Below are 24364 nucleotides of genomic sequence, written 5' to 3'. Positions count from 1 at the left end.
TGAGTTCACAGTCACACAGTTATACAGTAGTTTGAAATCATTAAGAGCATTTAATCATAACATAATTATACTTTTATAACATTTCCCTCCTGTTCATGATTTTTATGTTTTTTCCAAACAGATGCTTTCACGTGTGGACACAGAACCCCAGTGACAGGTATTAATATGAGGGGAACCCATCCGCATCGTCCTGCTGCCTCAGCGATGTCTCATCATAGAGTGTGTCAGCATCTCAGGAGGGGAGAGAAAGCATAAAAAACAAGCATAGGTTATATGCTGAGCAAAATAGGGTAAAGGAAGATAGAAGCAGAATTAGCTTGAAAATATATAAAACTTTGGATGTGTGTACATCCCTGGCATTATCACTCTCTCACACTTCGCTAGATTGTCATAAGAGAGATCATTTAAGGTTCACTTCACTTTCTCTTTACACTTCGTCTTCTCCATCTGATGATCCTTCGTCTGACGAGTACACAGAATGCCTGTCTTCTTGAAGGAGAGCATATTGTGATACTGTGGAATAGATGATTCTAGATATCATGGCTTTGAGACACAGAAAGATACATGAGGTGAACAGACAGAATAGAATCAATATAATTATCACTGAGGTGGTAAATTTCATTAGGACCTGAAACCATGGTCCTGGCTTAAACCAATTCCACAAGTCCCAGCCTTTTCCCCATGAGAATCTCTCCTTTTCATCTGTTCTGTAAGTTCTTTCAGATGATCGTGGAGGGAAGTCAAATTCTGAATCGCATCGGGGACCCACATGCAGCATGAGTCACCAATTTGTTGATTTCATGAACATTATATACAGCGCCATACCACGGGAAAAAACTGTTGTGAGCCTAGTATCAGAAGAAATTCAGTCTTGCTTTACCTGTGTATGACTAGCATGAGACCAGAATATCAGACTGGAGTAAATTTGGATGTCAGGGATCAGGTAAGCTAGATGACAGTGCCCACACCAATCTTTAGGTAGGTAGAAGTAGCTACGTCTACCACATACCCAGACCATGTTGGTAGGACAGCTCTAACTGGAATCTGAAAGTCCATATACTGTCACCTTTGTGCCATTCAGATTAAGAGCAATCAGATTAAACATTAATAACAATGGTTAATATGCCGACGTTTTATTGTCGAACAAATATTCACTTGGTTACGTGTGCATGAAGAGCTTTCCACACAGGTTGCCATAACTGTGATCTGACAACTTGCATAATTTCCTAAATTTAGGTCAGAGGTCCTCATGCATCGTCTTTCTACACAGAGAGGTGCTTGTGGTATCAGTTTCCTGTACCTATGGCCCATGAATCCTCCAGCTCTTGTCAGACTTGTGACGTTGGAGAATGCATTGGGGTGTCTAGATTGTACTGTTATGTACTGAAATGCTGTTGTTGCACTGTCATGTTGTATGTCTTATTAGTTACAAACATTTCTCCTATGAATACGCTTAAAGTGGTATTTATTTGAACAGGCCATGGCATAAGAATGGGGCTGGTCGGAGTGGAATGAGGTTTAGAACACACATAGCAACTCTGATTTGTGTGGCGTCTGGATAATTGAAGTGCTGTCTAGTACCACAAATTGTCATGTTCATCTACATGGTCTATCTTAAAGATGGAGTGACTACCTTGGAACTGTAATGTCAATAACCAAAATATTGGGTGATAACTACTGTCCTACATGTGTACAACTCACATTGGTGCCATCTCCTTTGATTTCTCTCCTGTTGTTTCTCTTCATCTGCTGGTGGTGGCGTCCTATCAGCGCAGCAATTGGCTCAAGTGTCACTCCTAATGATTCAAGAGTTACGGTTTCTTCACTGGGTTTGAGACAGCGGCACCTATTGTTATCAGCTCCCTTTGTAGCCCAGACTTCACTCTATGAATCTGTAAGGCCAACTTGTGCTTTTTTGCGGTGCGACAGATGGACCCAGGATGACCTTTCCATGATTCTCACAGCTGAAGGGGTAGCCGGCAACACCTGATAGGGTCCTTCCCACCTTGACGATCAAGACTTCTTCCTAATAATTTTTTGAAGATCCAATCACCTGGTCTCACTTCTAGGTCTGTAGGACCGTTTGATGTTTCTGTGGGAGGAGAAAACAGAGGCGACAACTTCTCTTTTCGTTAGCATGGTTTTCATATCATCAGTTAAAGTCATCTCTTCATCTTTTCCTATGTCATTGGTCAGTTTAAATTGGGATAATTTGTATAGTCGTCCAAATATTCCAGCTGACTGTGGATGGTACACACACTGGGTTTTTTAAAAGTTTTTTTTAAGTCCGGGTACACTGGGTTATATGAGTTCACAGTCACAGTTATACAGTAGTTTGAAATCATAAAGAGCATTTAATCATAGTATAATTATAACTTTATAACATTTCCTTATTGACTCCTTAATTTAAAACAAAATTATTTATTGGGATATTTGAAGTGGAATTTTGTATTATTATTATTTTCTACAAACAGCTTTGTGTGTCTGTAGGAAAAGTACCATACAACCAAAGTCTGATTTATTGATCTCTGGGGATACAGGACAAACCAGAATGTTACGACCTACTAACTTTTCTGTCACATACGTTCTCCGTTTCATCATAAAAATCCTGATTATTTCACACATTTTGAAAGAAACCTCGCTGTTGTTGTAAACAAACATCTAATTTGCATTCCATCCGTGGTACCCATCAGTGTGCGACTCACTCCTGGCACTATTGTGTTGCACGTTTCTCACTGCACACGGTACGTGAAGGCAGCACATTATTCGGTTTGCTCACGGAGTCCGGCCGGGTGCAGAGCTGCAGGCGGACCGGAGCAACAGAGACAGACGGAGGCGGGTTTGTACCGTGTGCACACATCCGAAAACACTGAAGGGATTACAAAGGAGCGCCTGTTTGAATTGTGTCTGAGCTGAAAATACGCGATGCTTCTATTTTGAACATCTGAACTTCATAATAATAATAATAATAATAATAATAATAATAATAATCCCATTACAAAAACTAAATAACCAAATTTAAGAGGTCACCTGTAAATTCTTTAGGAGATAGCATATTAAAAACGATTTTAAATGAGTGAACTGATTTGTATTTGGAAGCAAATGTAGAGGTTAAAAGGAAAGAAAGGGGCTGTAAACGTTGAAATAAATAGCTTGCTAAATGAAAACACTAGCTGGACATAGAAAATAAATATCTAGGATGCAGATAACACACTGACAATTGGACGAATACATAAATTTTATTTATCTAATTTCCCTTGATGAAGCATTGAACAAAGTTTTATATGAAAATTACTTTGCTTAAATTACATAAATGCAGTTTTATCTGTATCCTGAGCGCACCTTGACCTCAGTTTACATAATGTCCCCACTATTTTATTAATCCGTGTGCAAAAATTGGCACAGGTCAGCTTTGCACACATCCTTCTTCCACATTAACCTCATTAGGATCATACAAAATGACTACGTATCAGATAACATTATCGTTTGAAACTCACGTGGTATTCTATGAAATTCTTAACTACTGTTGAACTTGTGTGTCCATATGTTCACATCTCTAAACCCTCCCCAGCCCCACACTGTGGTATGATTCTGGATAAATGCGTTAATTATTCCGGAGCTGCTATTCCCCCCTCGGCGTAAACAAAAAATAGGGGTCCGGGTAGTCTTACATAATCTACAGCCGACACGCCAACCTGCCCTCGGTTCAGAGTCTCTGTGTTCCGGCTGCTCGTCGTGTGCACAAACTTCCGTGCAATCATTAACCGATGAACACACGAGCGTGTTTTGCACCCGGTTCTGTTTTCCCCCGGACGCTATAAAAGCGCCGTACCTCCTCCAGAAATCACAACACTCAGACTCGAGAACCAGACGAGAACCTTCACCTTCTGAGGAAGAACAACCCACCTACTGGAAAAAATGGACCCTTGCGAGTGCACTAAGAGTGAGTATTGTTATCATTCTGTCTAGCTGTGAACATTCTTGCTTTAAAAAAAAAAAAAAAGTACAAATAATATTGTTCTTGCTAACCTATGTGATCTGTGTTGTCTCCATGTTCAGCTGGAACATGCAGCTGTGCAACATCCTGCACATGCAAGGACTGCTCCTGCACCAGCTGCAAGAAGAGTAAGTTGAATTCATCCTCATCCAAAATGCACATGTAGTGTTTTTTTGTCTTAATCCAGTCAGGGTGACCTTCTTGCCCTATTCTCAAGCCACTACATGTAGAATTTCCTGCGAGTATCTACCAGTGATGCATGATTTCTTTTGCCTTTATTTGTAGTTCCTGAATTAATTGCACTGCACAGGTGCCTCCCATTGGTTTAATGAGCTACCACCTGAAATGCGTAGATTCTCATTCATTCCCTCAAGTTCAGTTTGCACCAAAATGCTTTAATTTATACACTGTGCATGTTTATAAGTCCTCTCTGACTGGCTGGTGCCAACGCTCAGTCAAAATCGGCGCTTTGTTTCTGTCTTCACTGTGGCCTACACTAACCTGAGCTCCTATTTTTTGCAGGCTGCTGCTCCTGCTGCCCATCAGGCTGCAGCAAATGTGCCTCTGGCTGCGTTTGCAAAGGGAAGACCTGCGACACGAGCTGCTGTCAGTGAGGAGCCTGCAGCAACAACATCCCGCCTCCTGCCCTTGTGATGGAGCAATGTGACCAACCGAATCATTAAACTTGCAAATGTCTAGAGTATAGTGTTTTGTACTTGTCTTTGATGTTAAAATAAACATGTTTGATTAAGGAAAAGCAATGTGTCCTCTGGTTTTGGCTTCTGACTTGAGTGTAAGGTTTCAACATATGAAATGAGGATGTGCTGCAGCAGGAGGTCATTTGATCAAGGTTACACTCTCAGGAAGCTCGTGTACAAAGCTGAAAGCCATAAACACTTGACTGAAGAGACTATAGTTAAGTTCTGATAAATAACTCAAGGGTAGAACTTGTTTACCACTTAAACTCTAGCTTAACTAGAGAGCATCAACACACAGTGGATGCTGACAGAATAAGTAATACCAGTATTTCAGCAAATGTGTTTAAATGCAAACAGTCAGCACTTGGTTGAAAAATGTACAAGATTTAAATTACTAGACCAAACGGAATCTGAATGTGTCTACTGCAAGTCTCTGTATATAAAGGTAATTTAATAGAATTATGTAATTTCTAATCACCCTCGTAATCATTTCTGGCTCCTTTTGTTAGGTCATGTGGACTTTGATGGCAATAAAAATGGTTATCTATTTTGACTTGTGTTCTTGCCAGGCGGAACTAAAGAAGACACAAAGTTTCTCATAGGAACGTTATCACCGACGCACATAGGAAGTGTTGCGTTGTTTGTGTGTTCGACGGAAGTTTTCTGATACAAATCTTGTTTTCCAACGTTATGGCGTTTTAGTGAGGAAGTTTAGTTACCCCGGGCTGTTATTAAAGACATTTTATCGTGCGAAAATGCCGAAGGTCGTGTCGAGAAGCGTCGTGTGCTCGGACACCAGAGACCGAGAGGAGTACGACGACGGAGAGAAGCCGCTTCACGTCTACTACTGTCTGTGCGGTCAGATGGTTTTGGTTCTGGACTGCCAGCTGGAGAAGCTTCCCATGAGGCCCCGGGACCGAGCCAGGGTGATCGATGCGGCCAAACACGCTCACAAGTTCTGCAATGTGGAGGAGGAGGAGACCGCGTACATCAAGAGAGCCGAGGGCATCGAGAGGCAGCACCGCAAGAAGTGCGGCAAGTGCGGCCTGCTGCTCTTCTACCAGCACCAGGAGAAGAACAACCCGGCCACCTTCATAGTGGACGGAGCCGTGGTTAAGTTCGGACAGGGCTTCGGCAACACCAGCGTGTACAGCCAGAAGCAGCCGGAGGCTCCCAAAAAGGTTCGTGTGATGATGACCAAGCGGACCAAAGACATGGGCAAGTTCAGCTCCGTCACCGTGTCCACCATCGACGAGGAGGAGGAGGAGATCGAGGCCCGGGAGGTGGCTGACTCGTACGCCCAAAATGCCAAGGTGATCGAGAAGCAGCTGGAGAGGAAAGGGATGAGCAAGAGGAGGCTACAGGAGCTGGCTGAGCTGGAAGCCAAGAAGGCGAAGATGAAGGGGACGCTCATCGATAATCAGTTTAAATAGACGAGACTGAGGGAGACAAACTGAATGTAATTCTGTGGAGATCCTGCAGCTCCTCAGACCTCCTCTTCCACCTGTTGTACACAGGGAGGACAACATGTTGAGGCGTTAAAACAGGACTTAGTTGCTGCATGTTGAGATGGTAAAATGTTAGACTTTTGATTTAGTTTGTGATCTTATTTTTCCACTATAAATTCAACATGAAAAGACTAAATAAACATTTTTTTAAAAAATCATTTGTTCTTTGTGTCATATTTACCAGGGTGAAAAGCACATTCTGAATATTTGGCTTTGGCTTATCATTTACACATTACAACTTACAGATCACAGTGTTCCTACAAAGGCACAAAATATTTTGTCGCAGGCATCTGAAACCGAACAATATAGTATTTTACAACTTGTCAAGATCTAGAAATTATTTTAAATTTACATTCTTTTCCACATCTGTATGGTAATCGTGACCACTTGAACTGATGCACCACACAAACTGGGAACTAGTCAGGAAAAGATGAAGTTATCCTTTATCTGCCTTGTAAATGTATAAAATTTATACATAAAAAATGCAAAAGAGTTGTGGCAGTGCCTCAACAATAGGGTTCCACCCCTCCCAGCTCTATCGTACTGAAGCTCCTGACTCACATTATATCGTGTAATGTTCAGTGTCTTTAAATACTTTAACAGTAACTATTCATTTTCACCTCTGGAAAGTCAGCCCACGAGCCATATTGGACCTTCTGGTGGGTCAGTTTTGGCCCATGCGCCTTATATTTCACACCTCTGTGTTAGGCATTGTTCCCCATCACCATCATTAAAACATCAGATGACGGAGTGTCTTTTGGAACAACGGTGTTAATCCCTCCTGTAGAGTTCAGGAAAATTAATGTCAAGGCACCGTGAAGCTGTTCTGGTTACCCCAACACCTTAGTACGTGGGGGCAGCTAAGATACTGTAAGTTTGTATTTTAATTTATCACCCATTTGTAAATACACTGCCTCAAAATTCTGTCTCTGGTGGTCTAATGGTTGATGTTTGGAACTCTTTCTGCCATGACATGCCTTTAATTCCAAGTCAGACAGCTTAATTTAGCCTAAATTCCCTTCAGAATCAATAAAATATTTGTCTGTTTGTTTACCGGTACCTATCCAGAATTCATTGGGTGGCCAACAGTCCGAACATGGTGTTTGAAAAAAAATGTACGTTGCAGATTGTTATCATTTGTTAATAAAATCTTGATATTTGTCATATGTAACATCAAAAATGGCATGCATTAAAAAGATGTTTATAAATGTCTATGTCAGACAGTGATTCATTAAATGTAGGTCAGTGTCCAACTGGCAGGTTGGACTCTTAATGTAGGTCAGAAACAGGACAAATTAGGAAAACGTGTTTTATAGACTGGATCAAAAAATTTGCTACAACTCATAGAAAAGCAAAAGTATTTAGAGCTACACATGTAAGCTTTTATTTGTCATTGTTAAAATGTGTTTATGCAAAAATTAATATATAATCTATATATTATTAATATATAATCTATATTCTCCCAGCTTCTACTGGGAGAATATAAGGGTTTTTTCAGTGAGAGCCTAAGGAAGGCAGCAGGAGCAGTGAATCTTTGTTCTTTTGTTTGCTTTCTTGCATTAGATAAAATAAACCAACAAAAACACACAGATTTTGTTTGGACAATGCACTTCTTTTGCCTACATGGTGCACGGGTGGCTCTTTGATTATGAATTTGAGTTGGATTTTTGTGACAAAATAGCTGCTGGAATATTATAATCATTGAGAGTAAAAGGGTCTTGATTGGCAAGGACTAGTTTCTGTTATCTGACATGATTTTTAGGTTTGCAACTGAGCTGCTGTTGTGAGAGTCCTTATGTCTGAAGAGAAGGAATGCCCATATTATATTACTGAATAATTATTCAATAGTTATTATTAAGTGCAAAGGGCGTTTTCATTAAAGATTTGAAGAATGAATTAATTCCCAGAGCATATCTTTGTTAAAATCATGATGATATCCACTCTGCTACAATAGGTGGCAACATTCTCCTTCAACGTTGGTTTGTAGTTAGCCATTAAAACCAAAGAAGAAGAACTTCCGGGCATGGAGCGGGTAATGTCCAATCACCATCGACTCCAGAAGTGCCGGGTCAAATAATCTGCTTTTATGTTGAACGCAACTGAGTACTAATTATGGTAAACACGTTCGCTGGAGGAGTACAAGCAGAACCATAAATTCACCTGCCCTACACAACAGGTATGAAGTGCGTCCGCCTAAAAAAAAAGCTTTAATTTAACTCACCTGCCAGCATACGAGACAACGTTAGCAATGTAGCCTGCTAGCTAACTCCGTAGAGCGCCAATCACTTTGACTTGGGGCTAAATAGTAGCATGCTAACAAAGCTAGGCCGGAAGGCTAGCGCCAAGAAAGTAGTCCAGACATGTGGTTGTCATGATTCTTATCGGGTTCATTCTCAGCAGCAGAAATTAACTTTCAAACGGCGTCTTGTTGTTGTTGTTGCTGCTGCGAGTTTCGGCTAACTGCCCAACTTTTAGCATTTTCACGCCAAGCCAACAAAACCATGCGCGCGCTTCAGGTGGCAGTTTGTTGATGTCAGCTGTCAGAAGATGACCGTGTTTCAGTTATACACCCGATTACATATTTTATTCATAGTTTGTATGGTATCTGCTTTAAATCTTTATCTTGAAAGTTGTATGACAGCAGTGAAACTTGAATTAACACTGTGAGGGATTGAGTTGAGTTCAAACAGCCAACCTGGGTTAATCAATGTTACTGGTGACAAATTATACGTAGGCAGGTTTAGTTGTGTTTGGATAGTACTACAAACTATACAGAAGTTTGGTCAGCTAAGGTTGTTTTAAACCTGCTATGTAAATAATCTTGATTTAATGCACAGTGTAGGAATTGTAGCACTTTTGTGCACTATTCATTATTTTAGGTGGGACAAACATAACACAAGTTTATATAAAGTCAGAGGAAGTTATTGTACTCCAGATTTTAGCTGCAAATCCTTCAGTCACTGAGGACATGACGTTTACAACTGACACACATCACCAGACAGTAGTGACGTTCTGTGGAAATGATTAGGAACTTTTACCTAATATAATAGTAATAATGTCTATATTATATTATAATATATTGTCTAGAGCTGCAATGATTAATGAATTAGCTGTCAAGTATTATCAATGATTACTATTCATCACTTGGAGTTTTTAAAAGGCTTAATTTTTGTATTCCTTTTTCTTAAATGTGAATATTTTGTAGTTTGTTTACTCTGTTACAGTAAACTGAAAGTCTGTTGATTATGGATTAAAAAAAGTCACTTAAGATCTGTCTTGGACTTTATGAAACATTGATCAGCATTCTTCATCAGTTTCTGTCTACATTTTATATTGCTAATAGCTATAATCTATAAATCTTCAGAACAACTGACACACTATTTAACAATGAAAATAGTTGTAGTTGCAGCTCTAGTATTGTCCAACCCTAACACAACATTCTCTCTGGGAATGGAAGTTGGAAGCTCAAACTCAGCTTTTAATGTCATAGCAGTGGCTTTATTTTATTCCAGTTTGCCATTGTGAAAAGACAGAACAATGTAAGCTTTATCACTGTGCACTGTCCATGTCTCTCAGATCCAGTCTCATATAAAAGCCATTTACTGTCTTTGTATTCACTTGTAAACTCTCTCCCTCTATCTTTGTCCAGCGATATGGATGCTGAGGGTTTTGGGGAGCTGCTCCAGCAGGCAGAGCAGTTAGCTGCTGAGACGGAAGCTGTGTCTGAGCTGCCGCATGTTGAGAGGAACCTTCAGGAAATCCAACAGGCAGGAGAGAGGCTTCGATCCCGCACACTGACACGCACCTCGCACGATGCTGCAGATGTAAAAGCGTAAGGAACACGTTCAATGCAATGCTGTTTTCATGCATGTTTGAAAAAACGTAGATTGTTGTGCGTTTTAAATCGCCCTTCTACCAGATTATGACATTCACAGCCATTTAACACTGTATTTTTTTGCTGGTTGAATAACTTATTTCTAACCTAGTAACTAGCAATGCATGATGATATTGGCAAATTATTGGTAGGCTAATATGGATGGTGATGTTTCTTTTGGTATGAAGTATCAGCATCGACACAAAATAAACATTGAGAGGCAGATAAGATTATGATAGGATGAAGTTTACAGTTTTGTTTAAAAATTTTACATCATAATTATGTCGTGTTGTACATGTGATTTCCATATTTTGCATAATGAATGTTTACATTTGTAAAGCATTGCATTTTATCTGTGCATCTGCCAGTGCGCCTTTATGATAAGAGTAGGAATAATATGTTGATTCCGCTACAGGAGAGACTTTATGTTCTCTGTAATTAAGTGGAAAAATGTGTGCATATATCCGCATCAGCAATTGACCAAAATTAATTGGAAAATGTTGGAATATGGGCAAATATCCAATATTGTGCATCCCCAACAGTAACTTGTCTCCCACATGTCAAAGATTACACTGATTATGCACGATTTGACATTCAGCTTGATATTAAGAATCTTAATGTGACTGCACAATCGAATGAATGGAATATTTAATTTGACAGTTGTCACCCTTAATAAAGTGTAAACTAAAACAGCTATTTAAAACTACTTTACCATGTCCTCTGTGACAGATGTACACACTTTTATCCGCTACAAGCCTCTTGTGCCCTCTAGTGGTTGTTGAGCACAACCACAGTTGTTTGTCAGTATTGATCTCGGTTTTCTCACCACCTTTCTGTCTTACTTCTAGGTCAATCCTCCTCGGATCCAGAGGTTTAGACATCTTCCACATTTCTCAGAGGTTGGAAAGTCTAAGTGCTGCCACCACCTTTGAGCCCCTGGAGCCAGTCAAAGACACTGACATACAGGTATGAATAACTGATGTAATAGGTCATATGTCCAGCCAGCTCCTTAATTGCTGCTAATTCGGTCTTTTGATGCTTGCATTGATTGATTTACTGGAGGAATATTCACTGAGGAGTAAGGTATTTGTAGACTCCAGAAAGATAATCCATTATCTACCGTTTGAGTTATATTGTAGCGCCCAATCAATGATATTTGTCTGAGAAATTTTCTTTGAACATTCTAAACTCAGAAACTGGCTTGCAGGGAGATTGCATTAACAAGTAAGAATTCTAATTTAGTTTGTAGCCAAGATCGGAAGTAAAGTTAATTAGCTACAGATGATAAAATCTGCTGGTTGTCCCTCGACAAGCAAAGCCAAATATAGACCCAGCATTTCCTGCAAATGTGTTAGTTTGGGGAAGAAAATGTTTGACATTTCTTACTAGAGGGTTTATAGAAGTGTAGATTAAAGGGGCAACAGATATATATACACAAAGGTGTCTCATTGAGAGTTTTGTTGTTTTTCACATGGATAAACAGGTATGCTGCTTGATCTACAGGGGTGTTTTTGTTTGTTCTGTTGTGGACAGTGGAGGAAGGTAATTGTGGACATGGACACTGCCATGGTCACATTGTGATGACTTTCTATGGCTCTTGTTTGAGTCCCTGTTGTTTTTATGCACCTACCTAAGGTTATGGCTTACCTTACTATGTAGAAGCATGTAACAGGAATAACACTGAAATCAAGGAGTCACACTGAAGTAGAGATCAATTAATCTCCAATTTTTAAACACCTGTAGTATGGCGGTTAGTTTGGAGCAGAAAAAGCAGGTGACCGATTAATCAATCAATAACAGGTGTCTATGCTCACTCGTAGCAGAGAATGTGTTCTCATATGGTAGTAATGTTATAAGCAACAACCTCATCATGTACCTGCTTGATGAATAAAGCTATCTTATATTAAGGTAACTGTCATTTAAATATAAAATATTTCAGGTACACATTGATAATGATGTAGAGCCAAGCGTAACAGGTGGAGAATGCTCTGTCATCGACCACTATCAGAGCCAAGTTTCACTGATACTAATAATTTGTAAAACATTCTGTGATCTGATTAGTTGGTTGGGCCTTAATACCAAACTATGCCTGTAGAGTTAAATAGCGGTGCTTATCCACTTTTCTCACCCGTATTAGGAAGGCGAAACATACACTACTGTTCAAAAGTTTGGGATCACTTAGAAATGTCCTTATTTTTGAAAGAAAAGTATTTTTTTCAATGAAGATAACATTTAATTAATCAGAAATAAAGTCTAGACATTGTTAATGTGGTAAGTGACTATTCTGGCGGTAAACAGCTGATTTTAATGGAATATCTAAATAGGGAGGTACAGAGGAACATTTCCAGCAACCATCACTCCTGTGTTCTAATGCTACATTGTGTTAGCTAATGGTGTTGAAAGGCTAATTAATGATTAGAAAACCCTTGTGCAGTTATGTTAGCACATGAATAAAAGTGTGACTTTTCATAGAAAAAAATGAAATTGCCTGGGTCACCCCAAACTTTTGAATGGCAGTGTATATAATTGATCCTGTTTAGCATTTTGGTTCTAAATTCTCTGTGATTGTTATGTCAGACTGGTGTGCATGCTGCTTTAAAGCTGAACTGTGGAAATCTTTGCATTTGTAGTTGATTGAAAGTTAGTATTTTTTCACATTAAGGAAGGCACAGGCAGGGAATTTATTTTTGTCTCTGAAACTTGTTGGTGAGCAGCTTTAACTGTGGCTAAGAAGAGAAGTCTGATAAATTGCCTGAAGTGATATCACTTGACTAAGCATTTGTTGGTCAGGAGGCTGGGAATTTTTAATCTGGGCTAACCAGACCTACGTATAGGGTCAGTGCTATACAGCTTCTTTCCTTTCTTTCCTTCAGGCTAGTGGCTTGAGGCTACATTTGCACCTACTAGCATATTACACATGAATCTTAAACCTAACTGTTTACTGTGAAGTTGTCTTGTGGGAAATGTTTACACAAGGTTGCTGCTTTAATTTCAATCAGTCTTGAGTCTGCCAAAGTTATGCAAGTGCAATATTAAATCTGCACAGTATTCTTTTAACATTGAGTACTAAATTACGGTTCTTCTGGGTCAGAAAAGTTACTGTATTTCGAAAAGCTTTTTTCTCTCGTTTCCCCATTTCTGCCCTGCTTAATGCTCTGTCTGTCGTTCATCTTTCTCAGGTTCTTCTGTTCTTTTTCCTGTTTAACCATAGATGGAACACCATTTTAACACATCTCACGCTTTGTTTTTGTTCTATAATTCTGTGTTTCTTCTTCTGTTACTGTCAGGCTGTCATCCTTTGTACATTTACTCCTCTGTTTCATCGACATCTCTTTTATTCTTCTTGGTCAGCCGGATGTATGCTGACCTGGGTGGGTTTGACTGACTGACTGGAAGAGCACTTAGCTTCTGGCAGTGTGGGGACACACATACACACTCACACACTCCCTGCTCTTGCTTATTTACCCTTATTGCTCTATAAGAACCAACTGCATTACAAATTTTCATTTCAGAGAAGACACCAGATAGTTGTATCATATTGGCATTAATTTTATACATAATTTATTTTCTCATTGCACAGATAGGAAATTTTATACCTGACATTTTGTGGTGAAATTAGCCTTTGCTCCTTATGATGTCAGAATGTTTTGGTGCTGTATTTTGTATTGAACTGTTTAATTTTGAAAGTTGTTATATAATATCTACATATATAAACGAATACAAATATTTAGAAAATACTAATTATGTCCATTGGAGATAAATGAACATTTCAGAGCAGTGTCAACAAAATTCAAAAGAAAGGAAATAGAGATGTTTGTACTTTTTGATTACTCACGGCGTATGTAACTTGCTGACCTGATAGAGGTGAGCAGTCATTTAACAAGCTGTCTGCTGGCGCTTGGGTAATTCTTGTATAATGAAGATGATGAGACCATTTACACACAGTTGCATATTGTGACTAATTGTGAGTCTAATCTAACTGGGTGTGTTTGGCTCCATGACAAGCAGACAAAAAAATAAGCAGACTCAGGAGGCCCCCTCAGCCAGGAAAAAGAAAACAAAACAACGGGGAAACTCTGTTTGAATTTAAGACCTCTGAAGTCAGACTAAGCCAAGCTCTCCACTGAAGGATGCTTTTTTCCTTTCTTCCAACAGAACTCCATTTAACATCCTGCTGGGGGAGTCTCAGTCCCTTTATATCACTAAGTACACTGAGGACAAAAGAGGTTAATTGGTGCTGAGATATTACAAGACATCAACACAGTACATTAATTGGGAAAAAGCAAACAGTATTCCTTTACGTTGAAAAAAAAGTACTGTACTGTAAAGGCATTGGTGTAGTAGTTAAAGGTTTGATATCAAAAGGAAATTCATGTACTGTTTCACACTGATAAACACCAGAAGAAGGAAAATCTGATAAAACTAATCGACTAGCAGGATTTTTATTGGCTCAGAACGGGCCTTTAGGGGGTGACTCTGCACATTGGTAAGGACGATCAATCTGTGGCAAAAAGGCAATAAGTCTGTGCTATCTTATTAATTTTCCAAACTTATTTTCTTGCTATGTCTGACCATTTATGAAACATAAATATCCAGTAATTTAAACCTTAATTTAAGAGAGGGTTACTTGGTTATTCTTATCATTAGGGTGCTGGTGATTCGCTAATTGTGCTGGCTAAAACTTCTTTGGGTGGGTTGCCAGAAACTACTCTATGCAGGAAAAACAATGACTAGACAAAAATATCTTGAATGAAGTACAATTTTTTTTCTTAGATATTTAGGACTTAAAGCTGGAGTTTCAGATACTCAGTGTGATGGCATTTCTGTAATAGATAAAGATTTTTTTTGTTTGACTCCAGTGAAAATGTTCTGAATAATCTATACAGTTTAATTTGTATACTAGAAAGAGTAATAATTCCTTACCTATCAATTTGTGTGTGCAACATTATTTCCTAGTCACCTGTGTCCTTTTCTCTGCACAGAAATCAATCTAACTAAACCCTAACATGTACAATTTTGAGACTCTCCAATGTCCAGCCAGTAGGACTGACCTCTAGTTTAGGAAATATTGTTTGTTTATATTCTTGTAAATTGCATTACTGAGACAATACAAAGATTAGAAAAGGCGTGAGCCTGCAAGAAAATGTTTTAGTAAAATGACTGATAAAACACTTTATATTCTGCAAAAATCAGCTCTTGCAGTTAATGTTTGTAATCCTAAACACACTATTTTATATTATTATTATTTATAAGTAAATTTCACCAGGGACATTGTTTTTCCTCACCATGCCATTGCGATATAGAGACGCCTAATTCAAGTTTTCCTCTCTAGATACCAATTTTTTTAAACCTTATCAGGGATTTCCCTACCATCTCAAGACTTGGAAACAGCACCTAAATGGCTTCATGCAACTCCTAAATTAAATTAGCAGAACAAATTCATTGAGACCATGTGGGAGAAAAGTGGAGGTTGTCATATATTAGGAGACTAGATAAGTTCCTGTTCAGATGTTGTTTTTGAATGCAGCCTTATTTGTAGCCTTAATGCTGTTTGGCTGTCAAGTGTTTTTGGTGTGTTAATTGTGAGTGTTAATCTGCACTGAAACTGTTCGGTCAGTTTAACCTGCAGGAGGTTTTGAAGGCTCCTGTACTGCGTTTTGCTGCCATGGAGGAGGCAAATTCATGACAAGCAGGGAGAAAATCAGCCGTCACAGATGATGAGCTCAAAAAGACAGTCCGAAAATACTAATTCACCCCCTCCAACTGCAGAAACCTTGAGGAGACACTGCTCAAGTCAGGGCGTCTTCCAGTTGAAAGTAATAATCTGATACAGTTTCTCTCTCTTTCCACATTTAAAATCTGTGTAATTCACAACCTGGAGTCATTTTCCTACAAAGGTAACATGAGGGAAGAGACTGGCATTAAAAACTGCCCACCATAATTCACTAAAGGTAAATACTTCAGTGGAAACACTACATTTTATAATGACAGCGACAAAAACACTGCATTCACTGCATGTGTCACATCTGTCTGATACTCGATCTGCTTAATAAGGCCAGCTTAGGGACCAGCATGTAATATCGTTGTGTCCCTGCTAACGTGCAGCACCTTGACTCAATTTCAGTGCATAGTGTTGTTTAATTTAGGTTTAAAGGATGCAAGGCTGTTGGGATTGGAGTACTAGAGGTTCATAGACGGGACACAAAGGAAACGCACACGTGCTGCCATTATTTATTAATGTGTGTCTGTGTGTATGTTTGCGCATGAGTGAGCAGATACATGCCTCCACGGGTCCACACACACATGCATTCAGAGGGCAGTGGTGTGTGAATGATGCGTCTGTATATATGGCTGAGTGCAAATTAGCGAGGATCTTACTATAGAACACTGTATAGACACAGTCCTGGATTTAGGGCTTCACAGTGGGCAACTTATTCAAATTTAATAAGATTGGTTTGTTAAATGAGGATTTCTCAGTCTGTTGCAAATAATACATTACATCCCATCCTTTTGTCAGATATTATCTGACAAATGACCAAGATCTATTTAAGTGGTTTTTTTTTTCTTTTATGGCCTGAATAAAGTAATAATAATATTAGTGGTGGATGCGATTAAAAAATTTAATCTAATTAATTACAGGCTTTGTAATTAATCGCAATTAATTGCAGTTTTGTCAAATAGCAATATTTGACACAATAAGTGAAGTTTTTCAATTCAAATAAAATTGTGGTTGACAGTTGAATCAATGAATAGACATATACGTGTTTATAATTTAAAATTTATTTTAAAAAAAGGAAAATGGGACATATAGAAAAAAGTGATTTTGATGACTTAAAGCCTGAATTTAGTTGTTTTTTCCACTGTATGGCACATAAAATCAGCATAAGTAGTTCAAGGAGCTTCAGAAAGTTGAAAATCCACAGATTCATTCTGTTTTCATCTTTTCTGGGTCTGATAAATGGTGTAAGTTTGATGGTTCTTTTTATAGGAATATCAATTTTTATGTAATTTATTAAAAAACAAAGTTTATAATGAAGTTATTAAAAGAGATATTTTTGTTGTTTAGGTTATTCCTCCTCCAAGGAGGCAGAGCCTCGACGGAGTAAAAACTTAAACCACAAAAATGTTTCATTTCTATTTATCTGCATTTTTCATCTGTCTGCTACATTCACAGATTACTGCAAATCTAAGTGCAATTATAGCGATTTTATTCAACATTTTAAGACTTTCTGTAAACTCAAGCACTGTCTAGAAAAGTGGTCTATTATGGGATGGCTACACCGTTAGCCGTTAGCATGACTCGGAGCTAACGTTAGCTCTGGTGCTAACAGCAACATGTTTTACATTGAGGTGATACCGTCGGCTTGAAGTGCTGCAGTGATCAGAAAACTCTTTGTTGTACAATTTACACACAACCAGGCTTTTATCCAAGCTGCCATCAGGAAGATTTTTAAAAGGAAAATTTCTGCCCAACAAGCTCAATCTCGTCTTCCTTCACTGTTCACCAGTGTCAGACTTCACTCAGTGCTTCCTGTGCTTCTTCTTCATGGCTACAAACAGACTTTAGGTTCATTACCGCCACCTACTGGGCTGGAGTGTTCATCAGAGTTACCAGTGTGCCAGAAATGAGGGAACTGAGGAGGGTGCAATTAATTGCGTTATTATTTTTAACGCATTAGTTTCGCGGTAATTAATTAATCGAATTTAACGTGTTAAAGTCCCAGCCCTAAATAATATATATAATATGTAATAATTAATAAAGTTATTGTATTGTATTGTGTTGTATTGAATACTATACAATTATGTTGTATTAATTAACATTGTGATGTAATCAGCAAATTATCCATACAGTCTAAAGGGATAGATATCAGTTAAAAATATTCTTTAAAATACAGATGTGATGTGTAATCACAAAAATTTAGTGGTTCCAACTTCTCACGTGGGAATTAGGACAAGAAAGACAAAAAAACCCCCAAAAGATTAAAAGATAAAGATAATATTTGCTATTTGCAATTGTTATTTTTTGGTTAATTAGCAAATTTTGTTTCTCTTCTGCAAAAAAACATTACAATTTGTGCAGTGTGCTAGAAAGAGATGGGTATCATATATACATTTTCTGATTCGGACTCCTGTTCTGTTTGCCAATGTTTGTTGCTCCCCTATCTGGATACAGAAATGTAGATAAAAGTGCAGTAGGTCTCAACCCGAGCGGGTGACCATGAAATTAACTCAAAGGTCAGTTTCTAAATCACTATTTTTTCCTTACAAATTTGGAATTGGTTCCAGACACCGAAGCCCAAAATACCATTGTGTACAGATTTTCCAGCAGCTTTTTGTCATGCAGTTGAAGTTTTTACAATTACGTCTTGAGTTCTGTCAGTGCGGCATTCATACTGACTGTTCTATAGTGGAGGAATAAGTACTCAGATCCTTTACGTAAGTAAAACTACAAAGACAGCAATGTAAAAATACTCCATTGAAATGGGCAGTCCTGCATGAAAAAGCCTACTCAAATATAGGTATTAGCAGCAAATTAATAAAAGCAATTCAATCTTTCAAACAACTATAGAAATGAATCATCTGTGTGAAGTGAAGAGGGGACAAATCTGCTTTTGTGGAACAGATAACTACTTCTACACATCTGAAATGTGAATGACCCTGACTACACAACGTTTTTTGCAAGACATCACAAGCCAAAACAGTTGTAAATTGCAGGTTTTGCCCTTAATCATTTGTTGTTTTTTTAAAGCTTGTCATATATGTTGTGGAGTAGAAAATACAATATTTCCTTTGGATGTGTTGTGGAGTGGAAGTAAAAAGTAGCATATAAAGGAAATATTCAGAGTAAAGTGTAAGTACTTGGAAATGGTGCCTACGTACAGTTATGTTTACTTGAGTAAATATAATCTGTTACATTCCACCAGTGATGCTCTTTGTGTTGGTTATGAAACACTGTGGGTCGGTATTCTGTGCTTACTGCTTATCTGTTCTTTGTATTATTTAATAATGCATATATAGCGAAACATGAAAGAGGACAGAATCTGGAAAATGAAGGAGAAAACCAGAGACACTAGACAGAGATGAAATGAAATGAACAGAAAAATGAAACTGTAGAAGTGGAAGGCGGAAAGCAGTGCCGGTAGAAAAATGGCGACCGGCTGCAATTTTTTTTTTCTGTCTCTGTGTCCTCGTCTCACTTTTCACTGTTCCATCTTTCTCTGCCAGCGTTCGCTCTCCCTCCTTTTCCTCACCTCACCCTCTTTTAGCTGGTCCATCCACTTGCTCTCCCCTTTCTCTTTCACCTTACCTTCTTTCCTCTCTGATTTTTTTCCTCTGTTCCTCCTTCTATCATTTCTATCATTACTCTCCCTCTCTTTCTGTTCTCCTGCCCCCCCCCCCAGCCCTGTACATACACACATATCCCTCAGCAGTGATGGCATGTGTTCAGCGGATGCAGTTGGCTAAACCCAGAGCATCTGCTGAGATACAAGAGCACTCCTGACATAGCTTCGCAGGATGTGTGTGTGTCTCGTGCACAAGCTCTGTGTGCTGTGTTTGCATGCCTGTATCTGTGTCAGTCGCTATCGATTGCTGCCGTATACAGCATCTCTCCGTGTGCTTATGAATGAATGTGTATGTGCGTAGCGTAGATTTGTCTGCACGTGGGTGCATGCATCCTTGTGCGCACTGGCGTGCACATATATATGCAGCTATATGGCACGTGCCAATGTGAATGAGATTCTGCAACGTGCACAAAACTTCAAGTGGATATGTGGATTATAATGCCTGCTTTTGTGTGTGTGTGTGTGTGTGTGTGTGTGTGTGTGCGCGCGCGCGCTGTAATAGTCAGCCTGCATATAGGAATGCCCCCCCCCCACCTACCCACCCACCCACCCCTTCCCCCGATGTGCCTCCCAAACCCTTCATTAACTAAACATGACCCTTAAGAGCATGATTAGCCTCATTTCAAGACAGGATGTCGGAAGCCATCAACCGAGGGGGAAAAAATCCATTACTATAATTGCATTGAGCTGAGGGAGGGAGGAGAGAGGGAGGGAAGAAAGGAAGGATGCATAGATGGATAAAAAAGGAAGAAAATGAGTGGGACTGAGGGAGGGAGGAGGCACAGGGCCGACAGAGATGCTAGGATGAAGTGAGGGAAGCAGAGAGAGAGAGAGAGAGAGGATGACGGCTGAGTGGGGGGGGTGTCAGCTGATGGCAGGAACTGATATTCTATATGAATCCATAGCTCCTTCTCGTGCATTCCCCCTGTGTCTGAACGTTCAGTTGGTACTGCCCTCCGACAATAAAACCACCTTCAGTGAGTCTTGATGTGGCACTTCCACTCGGTGCTCCAGCTCACTCGGAAGAGTGACTGGCCTGCTTTTGAACGGGGAAAGGCTGCAAGCGGACCGCCATGCCGGCTCGACAGGGCACAGGGAACACGCCCCAGCATGGCGGCCACTTCTGCTGCCCTGACACAGCGACACGGGGGGATGGAGAGGCGGAGGGGCGATGCAGGTCTTCTGGGCTGTCAAAGCCCAGATACCTAAAGGCAGACAAAGAAACGAAAAACTATTTTTTACTTTTCCTTGTCTCTTCCTGTCTTCTCATCTGCTTGTCTGTCTACCAGGCAGGCTGTAAGGCTCTCAGCATGAGTGAGTATTTCCTATGCACATGGATATGCACACATACACACTGACTCACAGACAGGCATGTGCTTTGTCTGTCATACTTTTGTGTCACCTGTCTGCCTTTCTCCATCTCTCCTCTGGTTATGCTGCATTGTATGTCATTATGTAGCAATAAGGGAGATGATTAGATTAATTGTTAATGCAAGGTGGCAAGCATCACTAAATTAATTTACATCTATAAATTATAGATATGTATGTTGTTTGTTTTCTGTATATGTTTGCTACACAGGAAATGAAAGAATGAAGGGTGGGGTTTCTCTTTCACACACACACTCACTCAGACCGTGGTCGGCTCATTATGTTAATGCAAATGCCTCTGACTTGTACTTTCACAATGACTTGCACAGCGAGCAATGCTTCTTCTCCTTATTTCCCCTTTAACTGCTCTTTGACTATGTCCTTAAGTAGCCTCTAGATTCCTGGAAACCATCCATCTCGAACATACTGTTTCTGTTAGTGTGTGATAAGAATGAACCAGGTCGAAATAGTAAAAAATCAAATGCTCTGATTTTCCTGAGTATACAATACGATTGCACTGACACGTAGACAGTGCGACTGTCTTGACTTAAGCTAATGGTAGGAGGGCCTGTGTTCCAGAACACAGAATGAGCGTGTGTCTACATGTTAACATGCACATTCAAAGATACACACACATTTTTTATGGATCAGTTTCATGTTATTTTCTAAAATATAGTCATGTGTGCTTATTGGCCTAAAATCAGGTGTAGTTTTTAAAGACGCAGTTACGTGTCCACTGGTCTTTCATAATATCTGAACATTGTAGCAGAAATTACAGACAAAGAATGAAACTTCCATCAGTTGTATTTTAAATGGAAGGCAGACTCGTCCAGGTCTTGCCTTTCTACCCAGTTTAACATCTGCTACCTATATATAATAAGAATGGAGTAATTCCTGATTTATCAACCATTATTAAATAATTTTCTCAGGCTGTGTTCCTCTTCCTGTAGAAGCTTCTGGGCTGTCTGGCCAGCAGTCTGTGGGTGTTCACAGTGGGTTGCAGATCTCTGAGGATACACAATACAGGGGTGGGGCAACAGAAACGTACATCTTTAGATATACCAATTGCCCAGCACTGAATTGATCTTCGAGATTGATAAGCACGCATTTGCCTTTACTAATATGTCTTCTTTTTTGGTCTGAATGCTTCAGCAAGGCTCTTTAACATGAAGCCTTTCTCGATTTTATGTTTATTTTTACCTTTTGGGAGTGAATGCAAGGAGGAATTGAAGCATTGGCAGCGTTCAGTCAGTGTGATGTGCTGGTACACAGTGTCTCATACTGAGTAACGGGCCAAGTCTTTCAGCTGTTCCATCCTAATCAAAATTACACAGCAGTTGTGATATTAGCAACAATGATGTCATGCCTGCTTGTGACAAAGCTTTGAAATCTTCTAAGAAGTAAGTAAAATTGGCTAGCTTCGTCATTGAAATATTGATCCTTACGGGATGAACAATATACGTAGCAGAAAAAGCATACAAAATCTCAAATTCATCTCTAACAGCAGTGGCAAATCTTGAGCATTAAGCGTTCTTTGTCAATATTTATTACAAGCAATATTTCTGTTAAAACGAAGAGCTTTTGCACGTCAGACAAAATGGGAGTTTTGGCCCCAGCTGTGGGGTAAGTTGTTAATTTACATTTGGCACAAAAACTGGTGTATAGGCAAAGTTGTTGGCAGTGCAAGTGCAGCTGGCAGCAGGCAACAAAATGACAGCGATGAAAAATTTTTGCCTCCTGTTGAAGCAAAAATGCTGAGGCGACTCCCCAGTAGTGCTGTCCACTGTTGCCCAATGTGCCACCTCTGGTTTATATGCTTTTGGAAAGAGTAGCCCCCCCCCCACACTACTCCCATCTCCAGCCTGTTTCTGGAAAACATGTCAGTCTCATCCCACTTTCTCCCATTTACCGGAACAGTCACTATGACTAATACGGTCTCCTGATCTATTATAGTAGATATATCCCATAAGCCCCCCTATTCTATTCCACTGTATTCTATTCTGCTCTATTCATTTTTTCCAGTGCAGCTCTCCAGTGAGCGTTGACCTGAGCTCTTCTCTGGTTAGATTGGTTAAATATAGACCTATTCTCAGCCTCTCCTGGGAAAAAGAGAGATGGGGAAAGAAAGGGAGAGGGACAGAGTATGTAGAGGGAAGCTAAGGGTATGAGGAACGGATCAAAGGGCTAAATGGGCAGGGTAGAGGGATAAAATAAAGCTTATTTTCTTTCCTAATGGATTGAAACTGATGAATAGTATCGAACATTTCAGTAGGTGAGGACAGGAAGGTAGACATTTAAGCTTCAGCTGCAAAAATGCCAAGAGTTCTTCTTTTTTCATTGCTGTACAAGAATATGCACAAAGAAACGAATACTATGCTTTGGTTTTCATGCCAAGATGTAACGAAGCATGACTGGTCTTCTTGTCTTTCTCTATTATGTAGTGACCTGAATGATTGCTGTTTCAAAGGCACATTACTGACCTATTTTAGAGCTAGCAAGCTGCTGTCCAGTATGATTGAACATGATAAAGTAACACACAAGTGCAGCATAAAACCAAATCAGCCACCACTTATATTTCATGTAAACTCAAACACCTGCAGCAACCATGCTGCAGCAGAGTACATCTCCGTCCTATTTTCTGGAGGAGAGCACCAGCTTCTGCATGGACTTTCTTTCTTTTTTTTTTGTCTGTGTGGCACATCCTGGGTATTGTACGTTAACTTCTTCTCTTGTCAGCTGATAGTGTCTTCTTCGGTACCGTTGTCACAATAGAAGAAATAAATCATTTGTAAGATAGAGAATGACCAATGAAAGTCACATATGGTCGATGCTGTCTTTCAAAAGAAGATATAAAAAAGGATATTGTTTGACAAACTGTAGCCTATTAGAGTGTCTGTATAGTTGAGGAATAAAGTGAGATAAAATCCAAAAGATATAGACCTCATTCCAAATTTACTCTATATGTTGCACTTAATATTCTGTTCACCAGTTCTGCTGCTGCAGCAGCAATGTCAGGTAGACTGAACACATAATTTCCTGAAAGCGATTCAGTGGTAAAATGGCTTACCCTGAAAGGACACCAGGGTACATCAGTATGTGCAAATCCTACTGATTATTCTACGGTATAAGCACTAATACACACTCAGCATAATATGAGTAAATGCCAGATCATATATTGTTTTTAATCTTTTCAAGAATTGGTAAGACTGCTAAATCTATATGAGAACAGATTTTTTGTAATTTATTTATTTTTTTAAATGCTGTAATTATCAGTTGCTCGATTATATTTTGACACTTTTTTAGAAGTTATTTATTTTCTCAGTGAGTCTTTTTTCTTCCAATTCGTTGTCATTTGTCAGCACACAGATGAGAGTGAAAGAGGACAAGAGGAATACGATGACAGACAGAGGTGAAGTCTGAGAGCTTGGAAAGAAAGGAACCGGTAGAAATGACACTGAAGTAGCAAAGTAGACACACAAAAGAGGCGAGACGGAAGGAGGAGGGAAGCCAAGAGCACCTACATCCCTGTTGAGCAGAATAATCTCTAGTGGGCTTTGACAAATGCTGTGGCTCTC

General features: G+C 39.4%; 3 protein-coding genes across 3 annotated transcripts in view; all 3 read left to right on the top strand.

The window, feature by feature from the left end:
- The first annotated feature begins 3807 nt into the window (after positions 1 to 3807).
- On the top strand, positions 3808 to 4754 carry mt2 (metallothionein 2). The gene is made up of 3 exons (XM_023281902.3): positions 3808 to 3943; positions 4060 to 4125; positions 4520 to 4754. The coding sequence occupies exons 1-3, from the start codon at positions 3919 to 3921 to the stop codon at positions 4609 to 4611; spliced, it is 183 nt and encodes a 60-aa protein (XP_023137670.1). The 5' UTR covers positions 3808 to 3918; the 3' UTR covers positions 4612 to 4754.
- Positions 4755 to 5289: 535 nt separating this feature from the next.
- steep1 (STING1 ER exit protein 1) lies at positions 5290 to 6361 on the top strand. The gene has a single exon (XM_023281901.3). The coding sequence runs from the start codon at positions 5451 to 5453 to the stop codon at positions 6126 to 6128; it is 678 nt and encodes a 225-aa protein (XP_023137669.1). The 5' UTR covers positions 5290 to 5450; the 3' UTR covers positions 6129 to 6361.
- A 1857-nt stretch (positions 6362 to 8218) lies between these two features.
- The window catches only part of nup93 (nucleoporin 93), a 36406-nt gene continuing 20260 nt past the window's right edge, over positions 8219 to 24364 (top strand). The window contains exons 1-3 of the mRNA XM_023281904.3: positions 8219 to 8379; positions 9853 to 10035; positions 10926 to 11043. Coding sequence (XP_023137672.1) covers positions 9857 to 10035; positions 10926 to 11043 — 297 coding nt within the window. The 5' untranslated portion in view covers positions 8219 to 8379; positions 9853 to 9856. The remainder of the gene's footprint in view (positions 8380 to 9852; positions 10036 to 10925; positions 11044 to 24364) is intronic.

The sequence above is a fragment of the Amphiprion ocellaris genome, chromosome 3 (genome assembly GCF_022539595.1).
Source record: "Amphiprion ocellaris isolate individual 3 ecotype Okinawa chromosome 3, ASM2253959v1, whole genome shotgun sequence".
In the NCBI taxonomy this organism is placed as follows: domain Eukaryota; kingdom Metazoa; phylum Chordata; class Actinopteri; family Pomacentridae; genus Amphiprion; species Amphiprion ocellaris.
This window is presented reverse-complemented; position numbering and strand designations above follow the sequence as displayed.